Below are 24,942 nucleotides of genomic sequence, written 5' to 3' on the forward strand. Positions count from 1 at the left end.
TTGTAGACAAACATCTTCCGCGTAGCGCAATTATGCAAACGCAGAAGGCATTCAGGATGCCCTTTGAGGTCAGGGGAATTGCAGTACATTCCATGGTCTTTTTGCGACCGATATATTCCAAAACGTGATCCAATGGTGGGGAACACGGCTTCAGAGACTAATCTAATGCCAAAAGATAAGCAGCAATAAAGCCCATTACATGTAACATTTTAACAAATAGTATCTACTTTTATCCTGGAAAAAACATGTTATCAAGGTAGCAGCTCAAAGGATATGTTCGGCCTCTAACGTGATGCTCACATGACACAATTCACGAACAAAACGTTTGATCCTTTCGTTAAACCCATTGAAATGACAGAATTGGGATTTTCAGTAATATTATAGGAGGATCTTTTTTGGGGACAGGCGGCCAAGGGCGTCACTGGGTGCTTCTTGGACATCGGTGGTCAACTGGGCCAGTATGAAGTGAGCGGATATGTTTCGGGTTAAAAAGTAACCCCTGGTTTAATGTGGGCATGTTTAACTAAGTTATGTCTGTATTCTATAACGTTCAAGAGTTACGGCCTAAGCTTTCTCGCAGCTGGTGAATTTTAGATCGGTAAATCGGTCACTTTTGGTCCCAGACACCACAACTCCTTAACGTATCAAAAAAAAAGTAGTCTCTTCCATCAGCCTCCATCGATACGTGCCGTGAAAGCCCATCACGTGTTATCGCCCCGTGACCGTAACATGTAATATTGCATCTCCCCGTCTGAAGTCCCAGCATTCCGGCATCACGCTTCTCTTGTTATAGTTTTTCCACCAGCTTGTGTTCTTCTGGGCCTTCTGCCTCTCGTTTCTCCGGCTGCTTATTGTCCTTGTGACGTAGCACGCAATAAACGGCAATAAAAAATATCAGGGCTCCGATCTCAAAGAGGACCTGCAGCCCCATATACCTGAAGGGGAAAAAATAATAATTTCTAATGTTTGGGGCTTAAAGAATAATTAAAATCTAATACAAATGAATTAATTATAAAATGACAATGAATCTGTGCCTTTGATATGTACTTGTTACTAGGAAATACCGTAACTCCCTGATATTAATCTGCATTATAAAGGGCCAATCAGCTTCTAGTACACGAAGGGTTAAACTGGCCTTGCATAATGAAGAATTTACCCCACAAATATGTATTATACGGCCAGCTCCTTGTTGCAGGATAAGCTGATTCCGGTTGGCACTTAATAATCAGACGTGGGAACTCCTGATTCACAGGGTTTTTGCCCCAATCCCAGGGTCTGTGAGAGGGCAGATTCTCGGGGGTCACACAGTCTGGAGTTGACCCCTTCCTATTCTACGCCCCTATTATCGTATATGACTCAAAGTTGGTGCTTTTGCTACCAGTATGTTGAAGCTGATATCCCTGCTTGAATGCAGGTGACTCAATTAAGCGTATCTTTAATGACAAGCCAAAGCTTCCATGATCGGTATTTCAGCAATTTGGTTAAAGCTGTTTTAAAAAAAATATTACAGTATTTCTTTTCTTAAACATTTTTATGCTATGTTTTCAGGCAGCTCCATCTACATAAAACCCCTGATTCCTTATCATACTGCCTGTGCTAAACACTAGAACGGCTTGGTCTTAATCACCCAGGCAGACAACTCTGACTGATGAAAGTCAAGCCTATTTACATTGCTCAAAAACATGTAGAGAGACCGAGAGATAAAAAAAAAGTTATTTTAAATACTTTAGAAATCTTGTCTGAAACTTCGGAAATCAGAACAAGTTTGGACCTCACAGGTACCCCGAAAATCAGTGCCTGGGCTTAGTCTCCCCTACACCTCGGCTAACGCATGAATCTTGTAACAGAATGTTACTTTCGCTGTAAATGTATTATCATACATTGTTCTTTTAAATTAATTAAATTAATGCGTCTCGTGGGGTTCCCCGGGGGGTAGTTTAAGTGGAAAAAACATCATTTTATTCCCAGATTGTAACAGATGAACGCGTCAGTGTTTTGCAGCGAGAGTCTCGGACGGTGGTTACCTCTGTCGTAGAAGATTATTGTCGTAATATAGACAGGCGGCCTTCCTCCCGCACTTCTTACCCCAGAGAACACACGTGCTATCGATCATACTCCCGAACATCACTGGGCCCGGCAGCCACGCTGCAATGAGACATAAAATCAATTAATAGAAGACCACGATGACGTACTCTGGGAAGCCAACACTCAAAAACCCAAACTGCTCCCATCCGAGTATTTCTCATTGGGGAATTTCTGTTGATAAAGTGACAGATCCGCTTTTTTCTTTTTTGATTTTATTCTTGGTTTCCTAACACAAAATTGTGAATAGAATCTGATACAAAACATGTAACGCAGGGATTTTACGTGGCCCGAGGAGCTACGTCCTACATGTGCCATAAACCCTTTTTATATGCTATTATTTGGAAGCTGTAACTAAAAGCTCTCATTTTTCCGAGGCAGGACAGACTGACGGATTCGATGACCCGTCTAGTGTTTAAATGGTGTTAAGTGTTAACTGTCAGTCTGAAGACAATCCATCTGTTTACACTTAAAAAGTAAAAAAAAACAAAAAAAAACAAAACCCTACATCTGTCTTAAATTGATACTGTTTTCCAGATTTTCCAGGCTGTTATAGCCTACTTAATTATCTATGTATTTAGAATGTGATGTCATCAAAGTTCCTGTTGGTGTAATGCAGGGCTTGACAAATCCCAGTGGCCAGGTCGCCATGGCGCCTAGGTGTTTGTCAGCCTGTTACATTCACAAAAAATTGAGTAAGGGCAGACAGCACAGCCACTCCGACCCCGCCCCCGAGCCTGAGATCACTCCCACGGAGTGATCCTATAGGCTGAAAACGCGGTTGCGGGAAAACCAGCAATCGCGTTTTCAGCTGCCACAGGCAGCTTCAGGGAAGGGGGTGATGTGTTGATTGGGTCCCCACACAAGTGTGGGGACCTGACACAACATTCCCCTGCTGCCTGATCGCTCCACGAGAGCGACAGTGCAGCTTTAACCCCTTCAATGCCGTGGCATTTAGGGGTTAATTCCCGTTTTGTACGGGGCTCTGCTGCTGGTGGTCTGCCAGGCAGACCAGCAACAGCAAAAATGAGCCCCCACAAGCCCTTTGATGACTCCTGTAGGCATGGAAGCCTACAGCAGTCATCAAAGAGACCCCCCCCCCTGCAATGGCTGGTCTGTAGACCATAAATTGCGTCCCAGCTTCCAGAGGCAGCTTCAGGGACAGGGGGAGAGGGTTCTTTGGTCTCCCCATGAGTGTGGAGGCCAGCCCCAACCCTCCCCTGCTGCCATGAGAGCGACAGTGCAACGTTAACCCCTTCAATGCCACAATTGTGTATGACACATTTGTGGCATTGCAGGGGTTAACATTTGTCCCCACAAGCTTGTGGGGACTAAATATCAGGCAATGCTGTGCTCCAATGGAGTAAAAAAAAATAATAATAATAATATTTTTTTAAACAAAAAAACAGCACTGACCTGAAAGTCCAGGGTGTTTCCAGGTCAAACGCTGTGATTTTAGTAAGTGGGCTGATGATCAGATCACTCCTGACCAACTGTTAGTTTAAAAAAAAAAATCTTGCCTCCTAACTTTTTTAGCTGGCGCCGAGATTCACAACAAATTTGTCAAGCCCTGGTGTAATGGTCAGGCGTCCCAATATTTTTGTCCATATAGTGTGTGTATGTACACCGATCAGCCATAACATTGACCAAAATCCAAAGCAGTGGATTCCCTGGAAAGGGAAAACACATCGACAAGGTGCAGCTGGTGGGGTGGGTAGGCGCTGGGAGAGTCCCGTTTGGTGATATTGTATATAACATTATCACCACCTGACTAATATTATGTAGGTCCCCTTTTTGCCACCAAAACAGCCCTAAACCCTCGAGGCATGGACTCCACTAGACCTCTGAAGCTGTGCTGTGGTATCCGGCACCAAGACGTTAGCAGCAGATCCTTTAAGTCCTGTAAGCTGCGAGTTGCGGCCCCCATGGATGCGTCCGAGTGCCGCGTGTTCTCCAGGTAAGCGACGCACCCGGCCATCCACGTGATGTAAGAGAAAACGTGATTCATCAGACCGGCCACCTTCTTCCATTGCTCCATGGTCCGGTTCTTCTGCTCACGTGCCCATGGTAGGCGCTATCGGCAGCGGACGGGGTCAGCGTGGGCACCCTGACTTTGTATTTCTTTGAGATAGGTATCTCTGATAGAATCTTAACATTAACTGGCTGCTACGCAAGAGTTTCTGACATCCAGTGTCTTAACGAGCCTCAAAAAGACTACAACATCTACAGGAAAACATATGTTCGAAATGAAAAAAGGGCCAAAAACATCAATTATATTTCAAGGGCATCAACCGCCATGTCTTACTCACCAAGTATTCTGAGAAGCATAAACTGAATTCCAATTGCCAGGGACTTTTCTGTTGGATTTACGCTCCTTTAAGAAAAAATAAAAAAAATAAATAAAATCCTTAGGGAGGGCTATTATATAGAGGAATGTTGGCCCAGGGGCCATAGCGTATGAAACTGATGTGCCGCTTGGCAATTAAGTTTTCACAGAAAAAAATTTGGTTTTAAAAATCAGTTTTTAATCAATTTTTAATGCTTTTTTAGTAACCAAAGTGCTAAATTCCACAGGGTAGGTGGGACAGCACCTTTAGCCTCGCGTAACGTGAATATTACCTGAGTATTAGCATGAAGGACGGTGTCTGCGAGGTGCTGGCGAGAGCCCCAGCAAGACATGAAAGTACCATGAACGGCAGGAATAGATGGTAACACGCGGTCCCGCACGACCCCGGAGCGGCGGTACCATCCCCTCCGGGCGACGACACACAGCTGCACTTTGTGTAATTCTGCAACGAAAGCATGAAAAACAGTCAACATTTTCAAAAAAAAATCATAATTTTCAAAGAAAATGGAATGGCAAAAAACACTTATTTTATATTTCAAATATTTCACAAACCCGTGATCCAAATTAAAGTGAAAAATCATGCAAGAATGCTGTATAATACCGTCACAAATATATAGCAGATTTAATATTTTATTATTTATATATAATTTTATTGATCTGGCCCTGTATCAGCTGGAATTATAAATTGTCATTCTCCATCACTTGGCGCCACCCTTCGTTGAGGAGAAACTTACTGAGGCTGACCAATCAGAAGTAAAGTACGTTTTTTTTTTTCTTATTCGTATCTGATAAAATAATTTTTAATCAAAAATATTCCGTGGAACATCTCCTTTAAGCGAAATATAAGGTTTCGTTTCAACTCGACTCGACAAACATAACGTTTACTAAAGTACCGATTAACCTCGCAATATGTGAAACGCGTCGGCAAAAATATTACTGTATAATATTTAAATCCCACTCCGACCAAAAAGAAATAAAAAATTGATCTAAATTTGCATCTTTAGCACGATATCGAAATGACGCCTCTATTCCTGGCTAGCTTGTCAGTGGCCGAAGATCTCCGGAGAGCTTCACCGTATATTTAAAACACAAAAACGTTCTCCAAATGCAGCGTTAAGGACCGGAGTGTAATTAATCCTTTTTGCACATCTATCCTTTTTTTTTTTTTTTTTGTCCCCTGCGGTCTACATTATTTATAGCAAAATCTAATCTTTTCAGAAAATGTTGGAAACCAATTATTTCCAGTAATTGGAAACGTCTGTAGTCTGGAAAGGCTGGTTCTAAGTAATCTACTTTTACCTACTGCTCTTCGACTTAAATAAAGAGAGCGCCGGGAACGCCGTTGTTCCAGTTAAGAATGGCTGTCCAAGGAACATACATAGGATCTTTGTCGGGGGGGTGATATTAAAATGATTACAATTTTGAATTAGAATTAGAATTAAGGTACATTGTCTTCTATTTCAAAAGAAAATCACGTTGTCTCCTTAATATCTCTCCTTAAATTCTGCATACGCTTGACAGATCTGAGGCCCCTGATATGTATATAAAAATATGCTGGTTTATTCGAATTTCCAAATAATATTGATATTTAGAAATCATGGATGGATGATAGATGTATTTAGAAAAGGATCATACAGTCGTTGTGTCGGTACTTGGAAGAACCTTTAAAATTGGGCATAAATTTATAATATTTTTTTTTATTTTTTTTTTTAACTTTTATTTTATATGGTGTAGATATGTCCTATAAATATATTTGCACACGTCTGGACTTTATTAGCTCAACTGAGACTTTGTCATCTATTGATACAAGTTTTTTTTAAAAAATGGATATTGGGGATGGTTAACCCCTTAGCGAAAAAGTTTTTGCCGCAATCGGCGGCTTCGCAGCATCGTCGGAAGCCTCGCTTAAACATCTTAGGAAGCGCCTTGTCATTAAGGGGTTAAACTACTAAAAATTAACGCCTAATATATATATATATATATATATATATATATATATATATATATAACGATAATTCAAACAAAGGCATGGCAGTATGTGTTATAAAATATTTTAGTTTTTAATATATTTTAAAATGTCATCGGCTGGATTCAATTCCTAAGATAAATATATGAAAAGTAATTAAATAACAATCCTCACGTTCACTGCAATGCAAAAATCTAATAAAAAAAAACATATATGGATAAAACTTATACACGACGGGGAAGACGTTTTTGTAACGTCATTATTATTTACTTACCAGAACTTTATTCTCTTTGTAATCGAAATGCACCTGTTCGCAGCCAGCGTAGCACGGCGATATGTATTCGATTCCATCCGCCCCGCAAATTGGGTTGAAGGCGTTGTCTGAACAGCTACATCGGCTGCTGCATTCAGTGACGTTCTGCCATATCCCAGGACTGAAACGGGACAGAGCGAGATACGTGACCCCGGTTCCATGGACATCTTTTCTATCCAGACCCCCGCTATTTACTAATATACATGCCTGAGCACTCTCTGGGGTCTCCAGGTGAAATGCTCCTACCCCAGGTCTCCGGGTCATTTTCCGCGATCTCTGGGCAGGGGAGCATTTTTTGGCGATGCCCCCTCCTTGACCACTTCCCATTCTCCTTCTGCTTTTAACCCATTAATGGTTGTCTGAGGCTACTCTGGTCAACCTATGTACACTAGCCTCTTGCCCCCACCTCTTTGTACACTAACCTCTTGCCCCCACCTCTTTGTACACTAACCTCTTGCCCCCACCTCTTTGTACACTAGCCTCTTGCCCCCGCCTCTGTGTACACTAGCCTCTTGCCCCGCCTCTTTGTACACTAACCTCTTGCCCCCACCTCTTTGTACACTAACCTCTTGCCCCCCACCTCTATGTAAACTAGCCTCTTGCCCCGCCTCTTTGTACACTAGCCTCTTGCCCCCACCTCTGTGTACACTAGCCTCTTGCCCCCTCCTCTGTGTACACTAGCCTCTTGCCCCCCACCTCTGTGTACACTAGCCTCTTGCCCCCACCTCTATGTACACTAGTCTCTTGCCCCCACCTCTGTGTACACTAGTCTCTTGCCCCCACCTCTATGTACACTAGCCTCTTGCCCCCACCTCTATGTACACTAGCCTCTTGCCCCCTCACAAAGCCAGGTCTGCTTATATATTTGCTTACATTATGGAGTTAGGCATATAATATATAACTGGGTCACAGTGGTGCCCATCCAATGAAATTAGAAAGGAAGTGCACAGAAGGAGCAAAGAAAGGATCCAGTTGTGTTACAGAATGAAATCTAAAAAAAGTACGGGAAAAAATAGAAGGGAATAATAATAATAATGTCCCTATGTCAAGGATTTTGTTTTTCTTTCAAGCACCCACGTTTTCAGTCCTCAAATACCCCTAAAAGAGCATGCTTTCAGGATCTCCTGAGAGCTGCTGCAATTAGCCATCGGTCCTTGAGCCCAGAGAAGCCGAAAACCTGTGTTTTTCAAAAAGTGTGAGCTTAGGGTACAGGTGTAACCGAAAATAAAAATGCTTACCTCGCATGATGGGCATTGTGTGGACTTGCAAATTTTTGAGTCGAACATCCCAAGAAAATCAAAGGGAAGGCGATGGTAATGCACAACGCCAGGCCGACAACGCACATCGCTCCGCACTGCCGCGCGCTCAGGTGAAACCTCTTCATGACGATCCCACCCAACACGATCCCGGCCATCGCTCCGGGAATGTTAATGGAACCTGCGGAAAGATGAGAAAAAAACAAAACAACACCATTAGATGATTTTTATTCAATCTGAGACAATATATACTCCTGTTTAACACCCCAGTTAATGTGCTTTGCTGATTTATATTTAAATCTAAAAATATAAAGTCTTTAATAGCCTATCACAAATAATGTAGTCAGTTGATGAACCAGGTGGTTCTAATAACGGCCCTTCTACCCCAAAAGGTATTCTGTGTGACATCACCTGTATTCAAGCAGAATTATGTAGTGATAAAGCAGGGGGGAAGCACCAATTGGGATTCTATTTTGGTTTAATGGCTGAGATTAAAGCTCTGGTGTGCGCCCCAAAAGACCCCAACGACGGAGATGTCCTTGAACCGTTGCCGCTACTAACCTGTCCCTCAAACCCGTCATCAGACTGAACCTCCTGAAGGTGAGAACTGCCGTTATTTGCAAATTACTGTTTATTACGCTTCTGGCCTTGGAATGGATAGATAAAATTGCCTCTTTTTTGCGTTTTCCCACCTAAAGAAATCAATTCTACTGGAGCTGGACCTGGACAAGCACAACATTAATTCTGGGCAGACGACGTTCTGTCTACACAGAAGGTATTAGAAATAATTAGACTTGTGCATTCGTCTTCGGGCGAACATGAAAACGAGCACGAAGAGGCCGTTTTTTTGTTCGTTCCGAAGGAACGTAGAACAGAATACAGTGCCGGCAAACCGTAGGCGAAGACGAAGACTCACAATCACGAAGAATCGAAGATTCTTCGTGATCGTCTTCGTTTTTGCCGCGCAACCGCCAAAATTTCAAACAGGAGTGAGCTGATCCTCGTCTGTCCAATCAGCTCACTCTTGTGACGTAACGCTAAGGGTCTCGTCCAATGCCTGTGCTGCTGTTTTTTGAATTCTGAAGGCGCCTTTATAAGACCAGAGCTTGCCTGAGAGATCCATTCATTTTTCGCTGTGACTGCTTTGGCAACACTGCTGTGCTGCATCCGAGCGTTACAGAGAGAGATTGTTCTGTTCTGTGTGAGACTGGTAAGCCTTTCTCACAGTGTACTTCATCCTCACTTCAGTGCTACTTAATATAATTAATTTAATAATAATAATTTGATTAATTTAATTTTTTTAAAATTAATTTGTCATCAACTTTAGTGTAAGTGCTGTTGAGTTGACAGTGCACCCAGTGCCTCAGTGGCACTGGGGTGCCCTTGCCCTGGGCTGGCACTAGTGCCTATTGCCTGTCCTGCTTAAATAAATTAAATAGAATTTATAAATTACAATTTAATAGAATCTATAATTTAATAGTTCATTATAATATTATATATATATATATATTTGTCAGTCATATATATATATATACTATAGTATACTAGTGTAGAGTGTACTGTAGACATTCATCTACTAGTGTCTAATTTAAAATCAGTAATATTAATTAATATAATTAATAATTGAATTCATTATAAAATATATATATTTGTCAGTTATAGTTAGTAATAGTATACTAGTGTAGAGTGTACTGTAGACATTCAGAACATCTACTAGTGTCTAATCTAAAATCAGTAATATCAATAATTCTCTAATTCTTTCTTATCTTAATAGTTAATTAAATTAGCTATAAATAAAAGTAATAATATTAATTAATTACTACTAGCGTATAGTTCAGCTAATCTTATTAGTACTGGTGCTGCAGCTCTATAGTTTGTGCTTTGTTTTAGCAACAGTAAGAGACCAAGTCAATTTTTCTTAATTAATCTTTCATTTTATTTCATTTGTTTTGCTCACCTCAGTCCATCAGTGAAGTGAACTTGTTGGGCTAGTGAGTGCAGCCGCATAAGTGCTGTGTTTTTTTTTGATCAGCAAGCAGTGACGTTAACTGTTTTGCAAAGATTTTCTCATTTATTTTACATTTTATTTCAATTTTATTAAAAGTACCCTTAGTGTTTTGCTCACCTCAGTCCATCAGTGAAGTGAACTTGTTGGGCTAGTGAGTGCAGCAAGCAGTGAAGATAACTGTTTTGCTGTGACATTTTATTTTATTTCTAATTCTTTTCAAGAAAAATTGACTGTGACGAGCTGTACTAAGCAAAGCTTCAAGCTACTAGCTGTAGTACTAAAATAATTCTAATCTTCTTTAATCTTAATCTATAATATATTATAAATAATAATATTCTAATTCATAATCTATAATATAAGTAATTCTAATTCTAAATTCTAATTCATAATCTATATTCTTCTATCTATAATACATAATATATAAGTAAATTAGTTCTAATCTATTAATATTATATAACTTAATATTAATTAATAAATCATATACTGAATCTGATTTAACCTCACTTTAGCTTAGTGGGTTTGAGAGCGTCTGCCTAGAGGTAGACTTATAGTAAGGAAATATAGCTTTAGGCTAGCATAGTAGTAGGCTAAGCTCTTAGGCCCGTGTAAATTCAAATTAAAAATAAAATACTGCTAGTTATTAAATAGTTAATCTTGAGTTAATAATTTAAATAACTTTAGGATTTTGGCAGATTGCACACAGCACAGTGCAGTAGTGCATAGTTTTACTTTTTAAGCAGTAGCACTGAAGAGAACTTCCTCTAATTTTTTTGTCTTTAATTCGTTTTTCCTTTTTTTTATTTTTATTTTTTTATTTTTTTTTTATAGTTTTTTAAACACTACACTACACTACACTACACTACACTACACTACACACACAACACAACATTTGAAATGGATCCTCCTTTTGGGACTAAGGAGGGACAAGCTCCATCTACCACCACCACCACCACCACCACCAGCACCACCACCAGCACCACCACCAGTTCTAAGATGCAGCCTTTGCGTCAGTCTAGTCGGCCAAGTAGGCCAAGCTCTCGCTTATCATTTGGGGAAGCATTGCTTGAAGGATCATCAAGTAAAGGAAAGGCACCAAAAGCAGGCAGTAGTAGTGCGGCTAGGCCCACAAGCTCTATGGTTTTTTACGGAAAGCCTAAAGCACCAGAAGCACGTTCAAAGTTAAAGGGTAGCACAAGTAGTACCAGCCCAGTGACTAAAAAGAAGTGCCTTTTGCCCCAAGCAGCATCTTCCCCATCCACCAGCAGCATGCAAGGTACCAAGCAGAGCCAAATTAGCAGCAAGACTCAGAGGGGTCCCAAACCAAAGCGATCTCATTCCTTTGTAGGGAAAACCACCACCACCACCCCCACCTCTACCGCCTCTACCACCACTAGTGCTGCGCCTACTGTTCCCACTGGTACCGCCACGCCATGTCCTCCTAGTACCTCTAGCAAGCCACCAAGTCCTTACAAAATTTTTGTAAAGACAGTTAGAGAGAGGGCTACACATAGTGGAACTCCACCTAGCGAGGTAGCAGAGGAGCCTGAGACTGAGAGGCCAAGTGCAGAGTCTATTCTTCCTGCTCGCACTACTACTAGTCACGAGTCTCACGACGATATCAGTCTTAGCTCCAGCCTAGCAGGAATTCCATTCGATCTGGCTAATGAAGAGCTAGACTATGAGCCAGAGGAAGTAGAGGAGATGAGTGGTCAGGAATCAGATTCCTCAGGGAGCAGTGTCCAAATGACTAGTGCACAATTTTCCCCTGAGCCTCCACCTTCTCCGCTACGATCATCACCATCACCACCACCAGCAGCAGCAGCAAAACCTAGCAAATCTAAAGCAATTAGCAGTCCCACTATGGCCAGTACTGTTACCACCAGTCCCACCACCACTAGTTCTGCCTCTGTTCATCCACCCCGAGCAGTAAGAGCAGCACCCAAGGCACACTCCAAGGCTATGCGCGCCCCAATTTGGGAGCACTTTGAAAATGTTGAAGAAGGGCGCTATGGAAAGTGCAAACATTGTGGGAAGCTAATAAGCAGAGGGAAAGTGTCTGGCCATTTTACCAGTGCTAGCATGAAGCATCACCTCAGCACTCAACACAACGCTGTGCTATTGGGGAAAGATGCAGAGGTAAAACTTAGTGCAGGCAGCATAGCTGGTGGCCGTGGAAAAACCCCAACAGCTTCTTCTTCTGAGCCAATAGCAGCAGCAGCAGCAGCAGCAGCAACTAGTGCTGGCAGCCAGAGACCAAGGCAGGTTGGAGCACTGCATGCCCAGCCCACCCTGGAAGAATTTGGGGCATTCCACTCCAAGAGAACGATGCCCAAACAGCAGGCCAATAAAGTAACGCGACTTATTGGTCAGTTCATTGCTGTTGGAGGGGCATCCTTCTCCATGATTGAAGGGGAGCCTTTCAAACAATTGATGGCGGCTGTGGCTCCACAATACACAGTTCCGTCACGTTCCACTTTCAGCAGGAACATTGTCCCCTCGCTGTATCGGTCCTGTGTTGCAGCAGTGAAAGAGGAGCTTTCCAAGGCTGCTGGTCAGTGTGTTCATTTCACTACAGATTTGTGGAGTGCACCTAGCGCCCAGCATGCCTTTCTTTCTTTGACAGCACACTGGTGGCAGCCCGGTGTGTCTAAGGAAGTTGCTGCAGCAGGCTACCGATCATTCCTTCTCCATGCAGAAGTGATGGATGAAAAGCACACTTCCCAAAATATTCTGCATGCGATTAGGAAAATGTTTAGCCTTTGGGTGGGAGCAGAGGCGGGCACCAATGTTGAAGTTGGTTTTGTGGTAACTGACGGAGGTGCCAATATGGTGAAAGCGCTGCGAGATGGTCATATTGTTGGTGTGCGCTGTGCAGCCCACATCATCCATCTTGTAGTGAAGGCAGCAATGTCAGAAGGAACTAATGTGGCAGCAGTAGTTCTGTCCCGCTGCAGAAAGATCGCTGGGCACTTTCACCATAGTGTTAAGGCTAGCCAACTTTTGAGGGAAGAGCAAGAGAGGTCAGGTCTTCCCGTACACTGCCTACGTCAGGATGTCAGTACACGGTGGAACTCCACGTTAGACATGCTAGAGAGGATTTTGGAGCAGCAGAGGGCAATCCATAATCTTGCCTCAGAGCACAATATAGGGATTACCTCTCCATTGAATAGGGAGGATTGGACAGTGATCGCCCAGCTAGTGGCAGTCCTTAAACCATTCAGGGATGCCACAGAAAATTTAAGCTCAAACACTGCCAGTCTGGCCCAGGTAATCCCAGTGTTCTCCCATCTAGGCAGCAAGATGGATGTGTTCCTTGGAAACCGTGAGGCTGTTCAAGGTGGCACTCTACATCCTGACGTAGCAGCCATAGTCAGGAAGCTGAAGGATCTGCTAAAAGTACACCTTCGCAAGCGAATGGAAGAGAGTCCCGAAATGATGCTAGCGTGCCTTTGTGATCCAAGAATTAAGGGAAAGCTAGCTTTGAAATTCAATGTTCTCAGTAGCTACCGGGAGCAATTGGTCAACAAGGTGCGTGACTGGCAGCGTAAAATGGGAATGCTGTCCGAGGAGGGTGAGGTGCAGGAGGAGGAAGAGATGATGTGGTCTGCTACCCCTAGCAGCAGCATCAGCAGCAGTGCCACAAGCAGCACAACACAGCTGAGTGGAGCAGCTGCGTTTTGGGAAGAGGCACTTGGCAGTATAGTTGGACCATCTGACAGAGCTAGCAGCAGAAAGGAGAGTAGTGCTGCTGAAATGGTCAAACTTTACCTCTGTGAAGTTCCTTCTGCTCCTAATGTTGATCCTCTTAGCTACTGGGATGAAAAGAAGAGTGTGTGGCCTGCACTCTCATGGGTTGCGCAGCAGCTTCTATCATGTCCGCCAACCACTGTTCAAAGTGAGCGCGTGTTTTCTATGACTGGAAACATACTGAGTCCACAGCGCTCACGCATGGCACCTCATCTGATGGAGCAGATTGCCTTTCTTAAATTCAATCTGCCCAAATTGGGTTACCCAGCTCTTAGCTTGGAAAGTTAAATTTTTTCTCTCTAATGTTTAAGGTAGTTTCTCCCCCTGGTTGCACTTGCTGCGGTGTGGCAATGCCTGCTACCTCCGCTGGTGTAGCCAATTTACGCTAGGGCCTAGTGTCTGAGCTCTGTAAGTCCGCTCCCAAACGCCTAGGACTGACAGTCTTTGGATGCTTTGCCCTGGGGTGAAACAGGTGAGTGGGTCGTCAATTGCCCACTCATTCACCTTTTTCCGTTTCCAACGCTGCTGCTGGTGGTGGTGCCAGTATCTTTTGCCAGTTCGCTTCCTGGCTGAAATCATGCCTCAGATGTCCCTAATGGAAAGGGTAGTTTCTCCCCCCTGGTTGCACTTGCTGCGGTGTGGCAACGCCTGCTACCTCCGCCGGTGTAGCTAGCTTATGCTAGGGCCTTGTGTCTGAGTTCTGTAGGTCTGCTCCCAAACGCCAAGGACTGACAGTGCTTGGATGCTTTGCCCTGGGGTGAAACAGGTGAGCGGGTCGTCAATTGCCCACTCATTCGCCTTTCCCAATTCTGCTGCTGCTGGTGGTGGTGCCAGTGTCTCTCTTCAATGCCAGTTCGCTTCCTGGCTAGTGTCATGCCTCGAATGTCCCTGATGGTAAGGGTAGTTTCTCCCCCCTGGTTGCACTTGCTGCGGTGTGGCAACGCCTGCTACCTCCGCCGGTGTAGCCAGCTTACGCTAGGGCCTTGTGTCTGAGTTCTGTAGGTCTGCTCCCAAACGCCAAGGACTGACAGTGCTTGGATGCTTTGCCCTGGGGTGAAACAGGTGAGCGGGTCGTCAATTGCCCACTCATTTGCCTTTCCCAATTCTGCTGCTGCTGGTGGTGGTGCCAGTGTCTCTCTTCAATGCCAGTTCGCTTCCTGGCTAGTGTCATGCCTCGAATGTCCCTGATGGTAAGGGTAGTTTCTCCCCCCTGGTTGCACTTGCTGCGGTGTGGCAACGCCTGCTACCTCCGCCGGTGTAGCCAGCTTACGCTAGGGCCTTGTGTCTGAGCTCTGGAAGTCCGCTCCCAAACGCCAAGGACTGACAGTGTTTGGATGCTTTGCCCTGGGGTGAAACAGGTGAGTGGGTCGCCAATTGCCCACTCATTCGCCTTTTCAATGCTGCTGCTGGTGGTGGTGCCAGCATCTCTTCTCTGCCAGTTCGCTTCCTGGCTAGAGTCATGCCCAAAATGTCCCTAATTGTAAGGGTAGTTTCTCCCCCCTGGTTGCACTTGCTGCGGTGTGGCAACGCCTGCTACCTCCGCCGGTGTAGCCAGCTTACGCTAGGGCCTTGTGTCTGAGCTCTGGAAGTCCGCTCCCAAACGCCAAGGACTGACAGTGTTTGGATGCTTTGCCCTGGGGTGAAACAGGTGAGTGGGTCGCCAATTGCCCACTCATTCGCCTTTTCAATGCTGCTGCTGGTGGTGGTGCCAGCATCTCTTCTCTGCCAGTTCGCTTCCTGGCTAGAGTCATGCCCAAAATGTCCCTAATTGTAAGGGCAGTTTCTCCCCCCTGGCTGCCTCTGTCTGCGGTGTGGCAACGCCTGCTACCTCCGCCGGAGTGGCCAGCTTACGCTAGGGCCTTGTGTCTGAGCTCTGGAAGTCTGCTGCCAAACGTCTAAGACTGACAGTGTTTGGGTGCTTTGCCCTGGGGTGAAACAGGTGAGTGGGTCGCCAATTGCCCACTCATTCGCCTTTTCAATGCTGCTGCTGGTGGTGGTGCCAGCATCTCTTCTCTGCCAGTTCGCTTCCTGGCTAGAGTCATGCCCAAAATGTCCCTAATGGTAAGGGCAGTTTCTCCCCCCTGGCTGCCTCTGTTTGCGGTGTGGCAACGCCTGCTACCTCCGCCGGAGTGGCCAGCTTACGCTAGGGCCTTGTGTCTGAGCTCTGGAAGTCTGCTGCCAAACGTCTAAGACTGACAGTGTTTGGGTGCTTTGCCCTGGGGTGAAACAGGTGAGCGGGTCGCCAATTGCCCACTCATTTGCCTTTCCCATTTCCTTTTCCATTTCATTATTTTCCTTCTGATACACAACCAACCAAACATAACACACACAATAACACATATAACACATATAACACACAGTGACATCACACATAACACACATACACACACACTTACAATGCACAAAACACAAGGACGTTTTCCTTGTTATTTGCCCTGGCCTTCACTCACTAATAGCATTACATTAACACTATAACTCACACTTCACCCTATAACATTTTTCCATCCACATACCTGCCAACAGACCCAACTTTTTCAGGGACAGTCCTGCTTTTTTCCAGTCCTGTCCCATCTAATTTAGCTAAACTAGGTATGCAAAATGCAAATACACATAGGTAGTTATAGCTTGGTAGGTAACGCTACTATAAACATTTAATAAATATAATCAAGTACTAAATAATAAATCTAACTTTAAAATACATTTAAATAAACCCCTATTTTTTTTTTAAAAAAAAACATTAAAATTAAATTATTATTATTTAGACATAATCCATCTTTAACCAAACCAGTGCACTGCTACTAATCTTAAACATAACCGTACATTAACCCTAAGCTATTTTTTAGTTCTTGTCCAACATTTTTCCATCAGCATACCTGCCAACACACCCAAGATTTTGGTGGACAGTCCTGCTATTTTCCAGTCCTGTCCAATAAGTAAGTTGGGTTGTTGCAAAGTATGCCATTGTAAATAGGTAGCAAATGTTAGGCATGTAAAGTGGTCCAAAATCAATTTAAAAATGTAAAATATTCCCTATTCTTTTATTAAACATCTATGGACAGTACACCTCGGTATGTGTGTGCAACTCTATTGGTCGTTTCGGCAGGGGGCTCGCCTGCCATCAACGAATGAAGTGCATTCTGCAGTTCTGCAATTCACTCGTTGATGCCAGACCAGCCCCCTGCCGAAACGACCAATAGAGCTGCACACACGTACCTTCACGGCAGCTGCTGCTGCTGTGATGTGTTATTAACCCCGTATTAACCCCTGCTAGGCAACCAGGAGGAAAACGAAGATTAAACGAGCACGAAGAATGTCCACGAATATTCGCCCGAAGAGAAGACAGGAACGGGCGAATATTCGCGGAATACGAAGATTTTTTTTCCCCCGAAGACGAGCACGAAGACGAACACGAAGAGCCCCCTGGTGCCCAAGTCTAGAAATAATAGTGATTTTCGTTGAGTCTCGTTGTCCAGTACGAGCAGTCGTGTGTCTTGCTATAAATACACTGATTCCTCCTCGGTAATGCCTGTGCTAGATTAACCCTTTAGGTAGCATGTTGAGTGGGGTTGAAAACGTATGCTAAACGCAAGACTATGGTATCTGTGTCCCATGGACAGTGGAGACTTAAATAAAAAAGACCCAGGATTATAATATCCATGAGTTTTCCCAATACAAAATTTGTTGAAGGATCATTTATGACTCTATTTGTGCCATAAACACCATGTTACGTCGCCACACAAACTTTGCCTGGTGACAAACTATTTGCCCCTGAAGTTTTTTGTGGGGTCGGTTGAAGGTATATGTGATGCCCCAATTGCAATGTTTCAACGTGGAGAATATATACAAAAATGTGAGCTCTTAAGCGGTTCGATCGACCAGGAGTCCAACTAATCCTGTCCGCCGTCTCTGCACAATGGGACCACCAACCCAAAACCTCAGATGCCTTGACACTAAAGCGCGGTTGATATTCTTCTAGGTATGATGGGCAAGCAAGTCCACCTTTTGGACTCAACTTTTACTCTGAGACAGTCCATAGACTTTTCCAAACGAAATTTCAAACAAATACTGTAAGAGTCGCCCGGAAAGAAAACGCTGGGGGGGGTCAATGTTTCAGCTGTAGAAGACTCCAAGACAAGTGTGAACATCAACAAGCTCTTCATGAACTGATACCTCCAAGTTGCTATAAGTTCCTCAAAGCTTTGGCCATCAATGAACTTAAACCTAAACGTGGGACCTTGCACACCCTGAAAGTTTGAGATGAAGATGGCTTTCTGTAGAGCAAGTTCTTTGATTTTGGCCAGTGGACCATCATGTCTGTCTCCTCAACTTCAGTTTGTACATAAACTACTTTCCTATATCACAAAAACCCACATTCGGATTACGTATTATGACTTCGCAGCGGTGCTTACCGATGAGCAAATTGGCCAAGGAGGCAGTTATGGAGAATTGTCTCTCTAGGAATTTAGCCATGAATGTCGCCAGTCCGCATATCATAGCGGACAGATTCGCCTGAGCCAAAACCACAAGAATGTAGACGGGGTTCTTCAGCGTCCTGAGAAGAACTTTTGGAAACACTGGAAACGAAACAAAAATGGATCACGATTTTTGGCGCGTATCAATACCCACTGTGAATCGGCCAACATCTTCATAAAAGATCTCGACTATGGAATACCGAGTTGCTACTTTGTTTCAATGTAAATGGGACAATGTAACATAACTACAGCTCTAGTAACCTCTCCTTTAACTTAATTCATTTTTTTTGCAGGATTATGTTTTAACTTGGAGGAATTTTTTTTTTTTTTTTTTTTTTTTATAGCAAAGTCTTCATAGCAAAGGCTTCCGAAAATAAAAATACCATAATAGGTGCTATGTTATTGATCAGTTTGATCCTTTTTTTTACACCTCTGTTTCAGTAAAAGGATAGATGGACGGACGTGGTTAAATAAACCATCCAAGTGCTGTTAAAGCCTAAGGCTGTTTGCACATTTTTATTCACCGGGGATTTAATTCAAACACAACCTGTTTCCAAAGTGTCAAATCAAGATGTTCTTCACACATCAAGTGATCGCGGAATGGGAGCCAAGGACGTTTCTTGAAAGTTGAAGGAGCTGGGGGTGATGAGAATCCTTAAACTGTACTTTAGTGCTGACTATAGTATGCGTTAAAGAGGTTTATGGTTCCTCGAGGATAATGTTGGGTTGCTTTGTAAAAAGCCATAATTATTTAGAAGGTGCTACTGGATTTTGGAGGAAGCCCAAAATATTGGACTGGAAGCCAATCAAAGCTTTAGAAGAAAAAGACTCCTTGTTCTCACCAATAATGAACAGAAGGGCTTTAGCCAATAGCTTTGGCACACATACATGTTTAAGTGTTCTTCATAAATAGAACTTAATTACTTATAGCATATTTTTATATAATTAAGCCTATTTTACCTTTAATAAACTGTGACAACGTCAGGGACTCCTTCGAGTCATCAATCAGGCTGGGCTTGGCTTCTGGTGTAACCTCATTAGAGACCTGAAAAAAATATGGAAATGCCGAAAAACGATGATATTGAGATGATGTCCAACTAAATACAAATTAACTAAATACGAGACAATTTTTACCACAGTCTGCTGAAGCTTAAACGCTTTCAGAGCATCGTAAACAACCGGAAAGAGGGTGAAAAGGAGGAGAAAAAATACCAGAAGGTGTTAGAAACCAGGACAGAGATGGAAAGTCATCACTGATGGATAAAGAGGTCACCTTGTCAACACAAGGACACCCATCCTCGCCTAAGGATTGCAAGCTGTCACGGTAATGAGTAATGAGGTGGAAAAGAGTTTCAAGGTGGAGGTCATAAGGTCAACAGGAGAAAGTATGGACAATCCAGGATTAAGAAAGAACAGTTACACAGGTCTACGCAACAGATAATCGGGAATGAAAAAAATATATAATTAATATTAATTACTTTTAGATTTTAACAGTGCCATCAACTCTATTGGACAGAGTTCAGAGGAGGGAGCCTAAAATGGTGAAGGGTCTGCAGGACAGAAATAATCAGGAAAGGCTAAGCTTTATGGGATAGAAACCTTTAAATACATAAAGGGATTTAACGAAGTACAGGAGGGAAGTTTATTTTAAAGGCAAAATGTTACAAGACGGCATCATCTAAAAGTAGAGGGTCGGAAATTTTAGATGGAATGAAAGGAAGTTTTACTTTACTGAGAGGGTGGTAGGTAGGAGGAACGGACACCCAGCAAAAGTGGTAGAGGCCAATAGAGTGATGAATAAAATGTAAACATGCATGTATTTTAGAGCTCTGTAAATAGGTAAAGAGGACATATAAGTAGGGCATCACATAACAATTTGGAGTGACAGAAACGATAGGTAAGGAGGGTCCTGCTCACAGGATCTTAAAATCCAACTTGATAAAGACCTCATTGTGAGGTCGAAACGTTGTTGCTGTCTTCCTTTAATAAATCTGCCTGAGCTTGGGACCCTTGAGTGCCTGGAGCCTTTATTTATCTTAAAATCCATGAAGCATTTATTGACTTAAACCAAGACATCTACACATAAATGTATCCATGAATATAAACCGCATCATAAAATATGTATCTCTCGCTGATCTCCACTAGATGGCGGCATTTCACAGCGGTGCGCCGTACATCATTTATTGAGTAATAAATCACTGCAAGAGTTACTTTTTTTTTGTATCAATACATGTTTATTTAACTTTCTTTTACTTCAGTTACATTAAAGTATATTTGTTAAATCTATTAGTTCTGGTGATCTGAACAGTTTGGTAGACAAAACTATATAAACTTAAATATAGCTACAAATATTTGGAATTGTTCTAAATGTTTCCTTTTAACGAAAATAGGGTTTTCTATGGTTACAATGAAGCCTTTTCTGTACGTTCGTACCATAGAATGGAGGTGAGAGTTGGAAACTTCTGGCGCAGGGAGCAGGTGAAGTTGAGTGGCCCCCACCGGTCCCTTTTCCATTTCTGGCCATCACACAACACTCTCATCACACCTACCACATAAAACTCCCGACTCCCTCATATCTATCACACATTCGCCTCCCCGCCGCTGCCTGCTCCAGGTAGAATATAGGATCGCTCTCTGAGCGTTAAATCGCTTGCTTTGTTTTTTGTTACTGTTAAGGCCAGTAAAGGTTTAATCCGGCCAGGGTTTCTATGGGGGTCGGAGTCCAAGAGGATATGAATTCATCTGGCTGTGGGTATCAAACGTGTTTAGAAAGGGCTGAGTTAATAGCTTTAATGGCATTTTGGGACTTTTTTGGGACATTTAAAAAAGAAAAAAAAAAGAAAAGAAAAATAAACATTAAACACCCAGAGTGGGGAAAAAAAACTAATTTGCAAACGATCTTATACCATGAGACGTCTTTGTGTTTATGCGGCCCTTCTGCCCACAATGAAAACATTCCTGTATAAACATGTTTTTCCCGTTCTCTTGTCATTTTTTTTATGGTTTCGAGAATTGCCACATTTTAAATGAAATCACTTCCTGTGAATTTTCCTTTCTTTGCAAAAATCTAATTTTACCCGTAAAATAAGGAAGCGATGGACAGATGGGGCCTATGGCTTCCTCTTACATGTACGTAACGTGTGCCTAAACCGGCCATGTGCTGGAACCTGGATTGTAAATAAAGCTCCTCCAGTGGATCTGGTTTTCTGGAGTGGTTAGTGAACCTTGCGTGATGGAGGAGATTCTCCGGTACGATGACCCAGAACTCCCTCGCTCCTTGTAGGGGGTAGGAAGAGGCAAATCCAGGCATGAGAACCAAGTCTTATTGCCTATGGAGCCTTGGATAATCCTCAGAAGCTGTGAAAGGGAATAGCCAATAAATTCCCTCCCCAACCAGGAGATAGCGTAAACTATAAGCCCCTCTTTTCTCCCAACTGTCCCTTTTTAGAAGGACCATTCCCGTTTTGGATATCTTTGTCCCCCCGATGCCCCTCTTTTCTAGGAGCTCAGAATGTTTGCTGGGTATGAGGGTATCGCAGCGGGATGGTGGGGGACAGTTCCTGACAATTGAGACTGTGCAGTAGAAAACAGGTCTGTTGGGAGGTATGCTTAACCTTATTGTTAAATAAATATTACCGATATATTATCTCAATTGTTGTGTTCTACAAAGAAGGTCATTTTAGCTCAAAACAATCATAAATTCATGCAGTTTCTTTCAGTGGAAACAAATGTAGCTGCTTTGCGACCTTGGAATGTACAATAATGCAACAGTACGCCATCGTTCTGTGATCAGCAGCAGATTAAAGTGAACTTAAAAAAACAAAACAAAACAAAAAAAAAACTTTTTTAAAAAATGTAAAAATAGTTTAAAAACCTTTAAAATTAAATAAAATCAGTCATGAAATCATAAGGGGTGCCATCCAGTTTCAAGATAGATTAAAGACCTCAAAGGCATCTCCAGTCAAAGTGTAAAAAAAAGTAAATAAAAATAAAAAATAGGGGGAAAAAAGTTTCCAAACACCATGTGCCACTTCCACTAGAAATATGCATTGAAAATAACACCTTCTTTGCCCTCACTTCAAAGTTTAAAATTAGAAGTAATGTAGTATGTAAGGAAGCGTTTGGAATGGAGGTAGAGTTAGCTCCAGGCAGACTCTTGTGGGCAGTGAACTCCGTTGCTAACTGAAAGATGAAACCTACCCAGAGACCCCCGGAAGAAGCCCTTCACCCGGAGCAGGAAGCAGACGGGAATCGCCCCGCAGTTACCTATCGACGCGTTTCGCCGGTCATCCCTTTGATATGAGATAACATCCGTCCCGAGTCAAACGTTTGTCCTCTATCCTCGTGTCCTTAACTGCCCTAACGACAATAAGTCTTACGGACGAAGGCGATGGAATTAGAATTGTCTTTAATGGGTTATTTATCTGCTGAGTTTAGCTGCACCAGCGAAGACAAAAAGCCCTGATATTTGAGTTACTGAGTGATTTATTCCCCATTTACTAAGATTATTACGCATGCCATTGTTTGTCACGCTGCAGTCACTTCCCGTGTATTCGGTTTAAAAGAGACACTTTTATTTACCCCAGTTGCCCCAGTTGCTTTTGCAGCTCCTATCCACCTACCTTGTGTATGGAAAAGCTCATCCAGTAGGGCCCCGCCCTAACCCACCCCCCTGAACTCAGACCCTGCCCCTTACGGCCTCTGGCCACACCTCCCAACAAAGGGATGCATTATTTAAAGACAGACTTAATTGCGTCACCTACATTCAAGCAGGGATATCAGCCATAGCATACTGGTAGCAAAAGCACCAATTGTGAGTCTTATATATGATCACAGCGGGGGGGGGGGGCGGGTTACGGAACGGAATAGGAAGGAGTCATCTCCAGACTGTGAGACCCTATGATATAATATGACCCTATAAAGAATATGCCCCTTCACCCTGAGATTGGGGCAAGAAACCAGGGACTCTGGGGCAAACCATCAAAGTTGCCAAGGTATGGTAATATGGCTGCCCCCAAGAGGAAACATACAAAGGTGAATTAAAATAATCGGATTAGCTTGTTTTTATGGGGTAAGTTTATGGGGTATTCTTACCTCTTTAGGCATCTCTTTAGGGAAGAAGAAATATGGTACGGATGCTATAGCCACGACACTAGCCGCTACTATAAAACCAAGCCACCAAGCGCCTATCCATCGAGGATCTTTAGGAGTCAGAAGGATTTCATCTGTAAATAGAGTGAAAATGTAAATATACAGATTGATTATCACGGAAACATAGCGGAAAAGCTGTAGCTGTAGCCAAGCGAGCTGCACATACCTGCCCATTAATAAATAGGCACCAATTCCTGAGGCCACCGGTGATTTTAGTGGTTTTGTCCAGTCCTAGCAGAGAAGGGCTCAGAAGGGCAACTGACCCGTGACTTGCTCTTTTTTTTTTTAAAAGATTTTTCTACACAACAACTTTCTTTTCCTGTTTTGTTTTTTTACCTGCATTTCCACATACAGCCACTAGGGGAACAAAGTTCTTTAGGCATTTACAACATGGCTGGATCATTCCTGTGCTCTTTATGAGCCTTCCGTGTTCTCTTTGGTTAATAAATATTGGTCAGGGCTGAATATGGACCTGAAGTGTTTTTAGCTGCCAAAATGTGTTTCGGGCTGCTATATTAACCAGAGATTTTCTTAGGGTAGCCTGACGTGCTGAAAATCTGCACCCCTAAATCAGTCTACCTCCATTATACCAGTGAACATGTCTGAGAAACAAGCTGGATGGATACCGTTCTCACACCTCCAGACATGTCACATGATCAATAAGGGGCACTTCTGTTTTATGGCGTGGTTGGAGGTACAGCTGAACATGCCTGAACATTCCAGGTGCCCATAGAGTCCATGGGGACATGATCTGGTGTGCGGCCAGAGACGGAGAATTCGTTTACCAGAACCATGCAATCCATTTAAGTAGATTGCTGGTATATCCTGGCACTCCACTCGACAATAGGTCACCAGGTGGATGCTGCATTTATTTACATATTTTTTAATTAGAAATGCATTTTCTACAGGATACATTACTGTGACTTTTAGGGTTGTAGAACATTGTGATCCACCAAACATTCTGAGCTTCTAGAAAATAGACCTCGGGGGGGTCATCTGTATACAATAATAATACAGATAAAAGCTAAATGCATTTCACATCAGTTTAAAGTTGAAAGCACCCTAGTTTGGGTCTATTCACTAAGAAATCAAATTCTCAACGGAAATAGTTTACTCTAAGGTTTTTGTTAAAAAAAAAAAAAAAAAAAAGCATTTCACAAGTGTATAGGATATAAAAAGAAAATAAATATATTCCTGTGCACTAGTGACCCCAAGTGTATGGAGGATGAATAGCATCCTCTTGACTAATAGAGATCATAGACAGATGGTTTGGGTGAAGAGTGTAGGCATTCATCACGCTCCCTCCTCTTGGTTAATAGGGGGTCTAGGTGAAGATAGAAGATATTTTTTTTCTCATCCTCCTGGGGTGAACACTGTCCCAGATCCTAAGTCATTGCTTAATGCATCCGTCACTTGCTTGCTTTTTTCAACATCAACTCCACTCTCCAACTGAGTGTGTGTGAGTACTGGTAATTTATGCAAGAGCCACGTGAGTTTGCAATATTAAATTTCTCAAGTTAAAATCAATACAGCGAGGGGGATTTAAACATGTGTGGGGTAGACATACGGCTCCTGAATCTAAGACGAGACCAACGACTGA

At 43.0% G+C, this 24,942-nt stretch overlaps 1 protein-coding gene across 2 annotated transcripts in view; it reads right to left on the reverse strand.

The window, feature by feature from the left end:
• Positions 1–227: 227 nt before the first annotated feature.
• The window catches only part of SLCO2B1 (solute carrier organic anion transporter family member 2B1), a 42,111-nt gene continuing 17,396 nt past the window's right edge, over positions 228–24,942 (reverse strand). For both annotated transcript variants that reach the window (XM_053456625.1, XM_053456624.1), the window contains exons 7-15: positions 23,286–23,416; positions 19,152–19,236; positions 18,129–18,293; positions 7,947–8,145; positions 6,670–6,829; positions 4,702–4,871; positions 4,392–4,456; positions 2,025–2,145; positions 228–935 (exon numbers count right to left, since the gene is read on the reverse strand). In XM_053456625.1, the coding sequence (XP_053312600.1) occupies positions 788–935; positions 2,025–2,145; positions 4,392–4,456; positions 4,702–4,871; positions 6,670–6,829; positions 7,947–8,145; positions 18,129–18,293; positions 19,152–19,236; positions 23,286–23,416 (1,244 nt within the window). In that variant the 3' untranslated portion in view covers positions 228–787. The remainder of the gene's footprint in view (positions 936–2,024; positions 2,146–4,391; positions 4,457–4,701; positions 4,872–6,669; positions 6,830–7,946; positions 8,146–18,128; positions 18,294–19,151; positions 19,237–23,285; positions 23,417–24,942) is intronic.

Source organism: Spea bombifrons, chromosome 2, assembly GCF_027358695.1.
Source record: "Spea bombifrons isolate aSpeBom1 chromosome 2, aSpeBom1.2.pri, whole genome shotgun sequence".
In the NCBI taxonomy this organism is placed as follows: Eukaryota; Metazoa; Chordata; class Amphibia; order Anura; family Pelobatidae; genus Spea; species Spea bombifrons.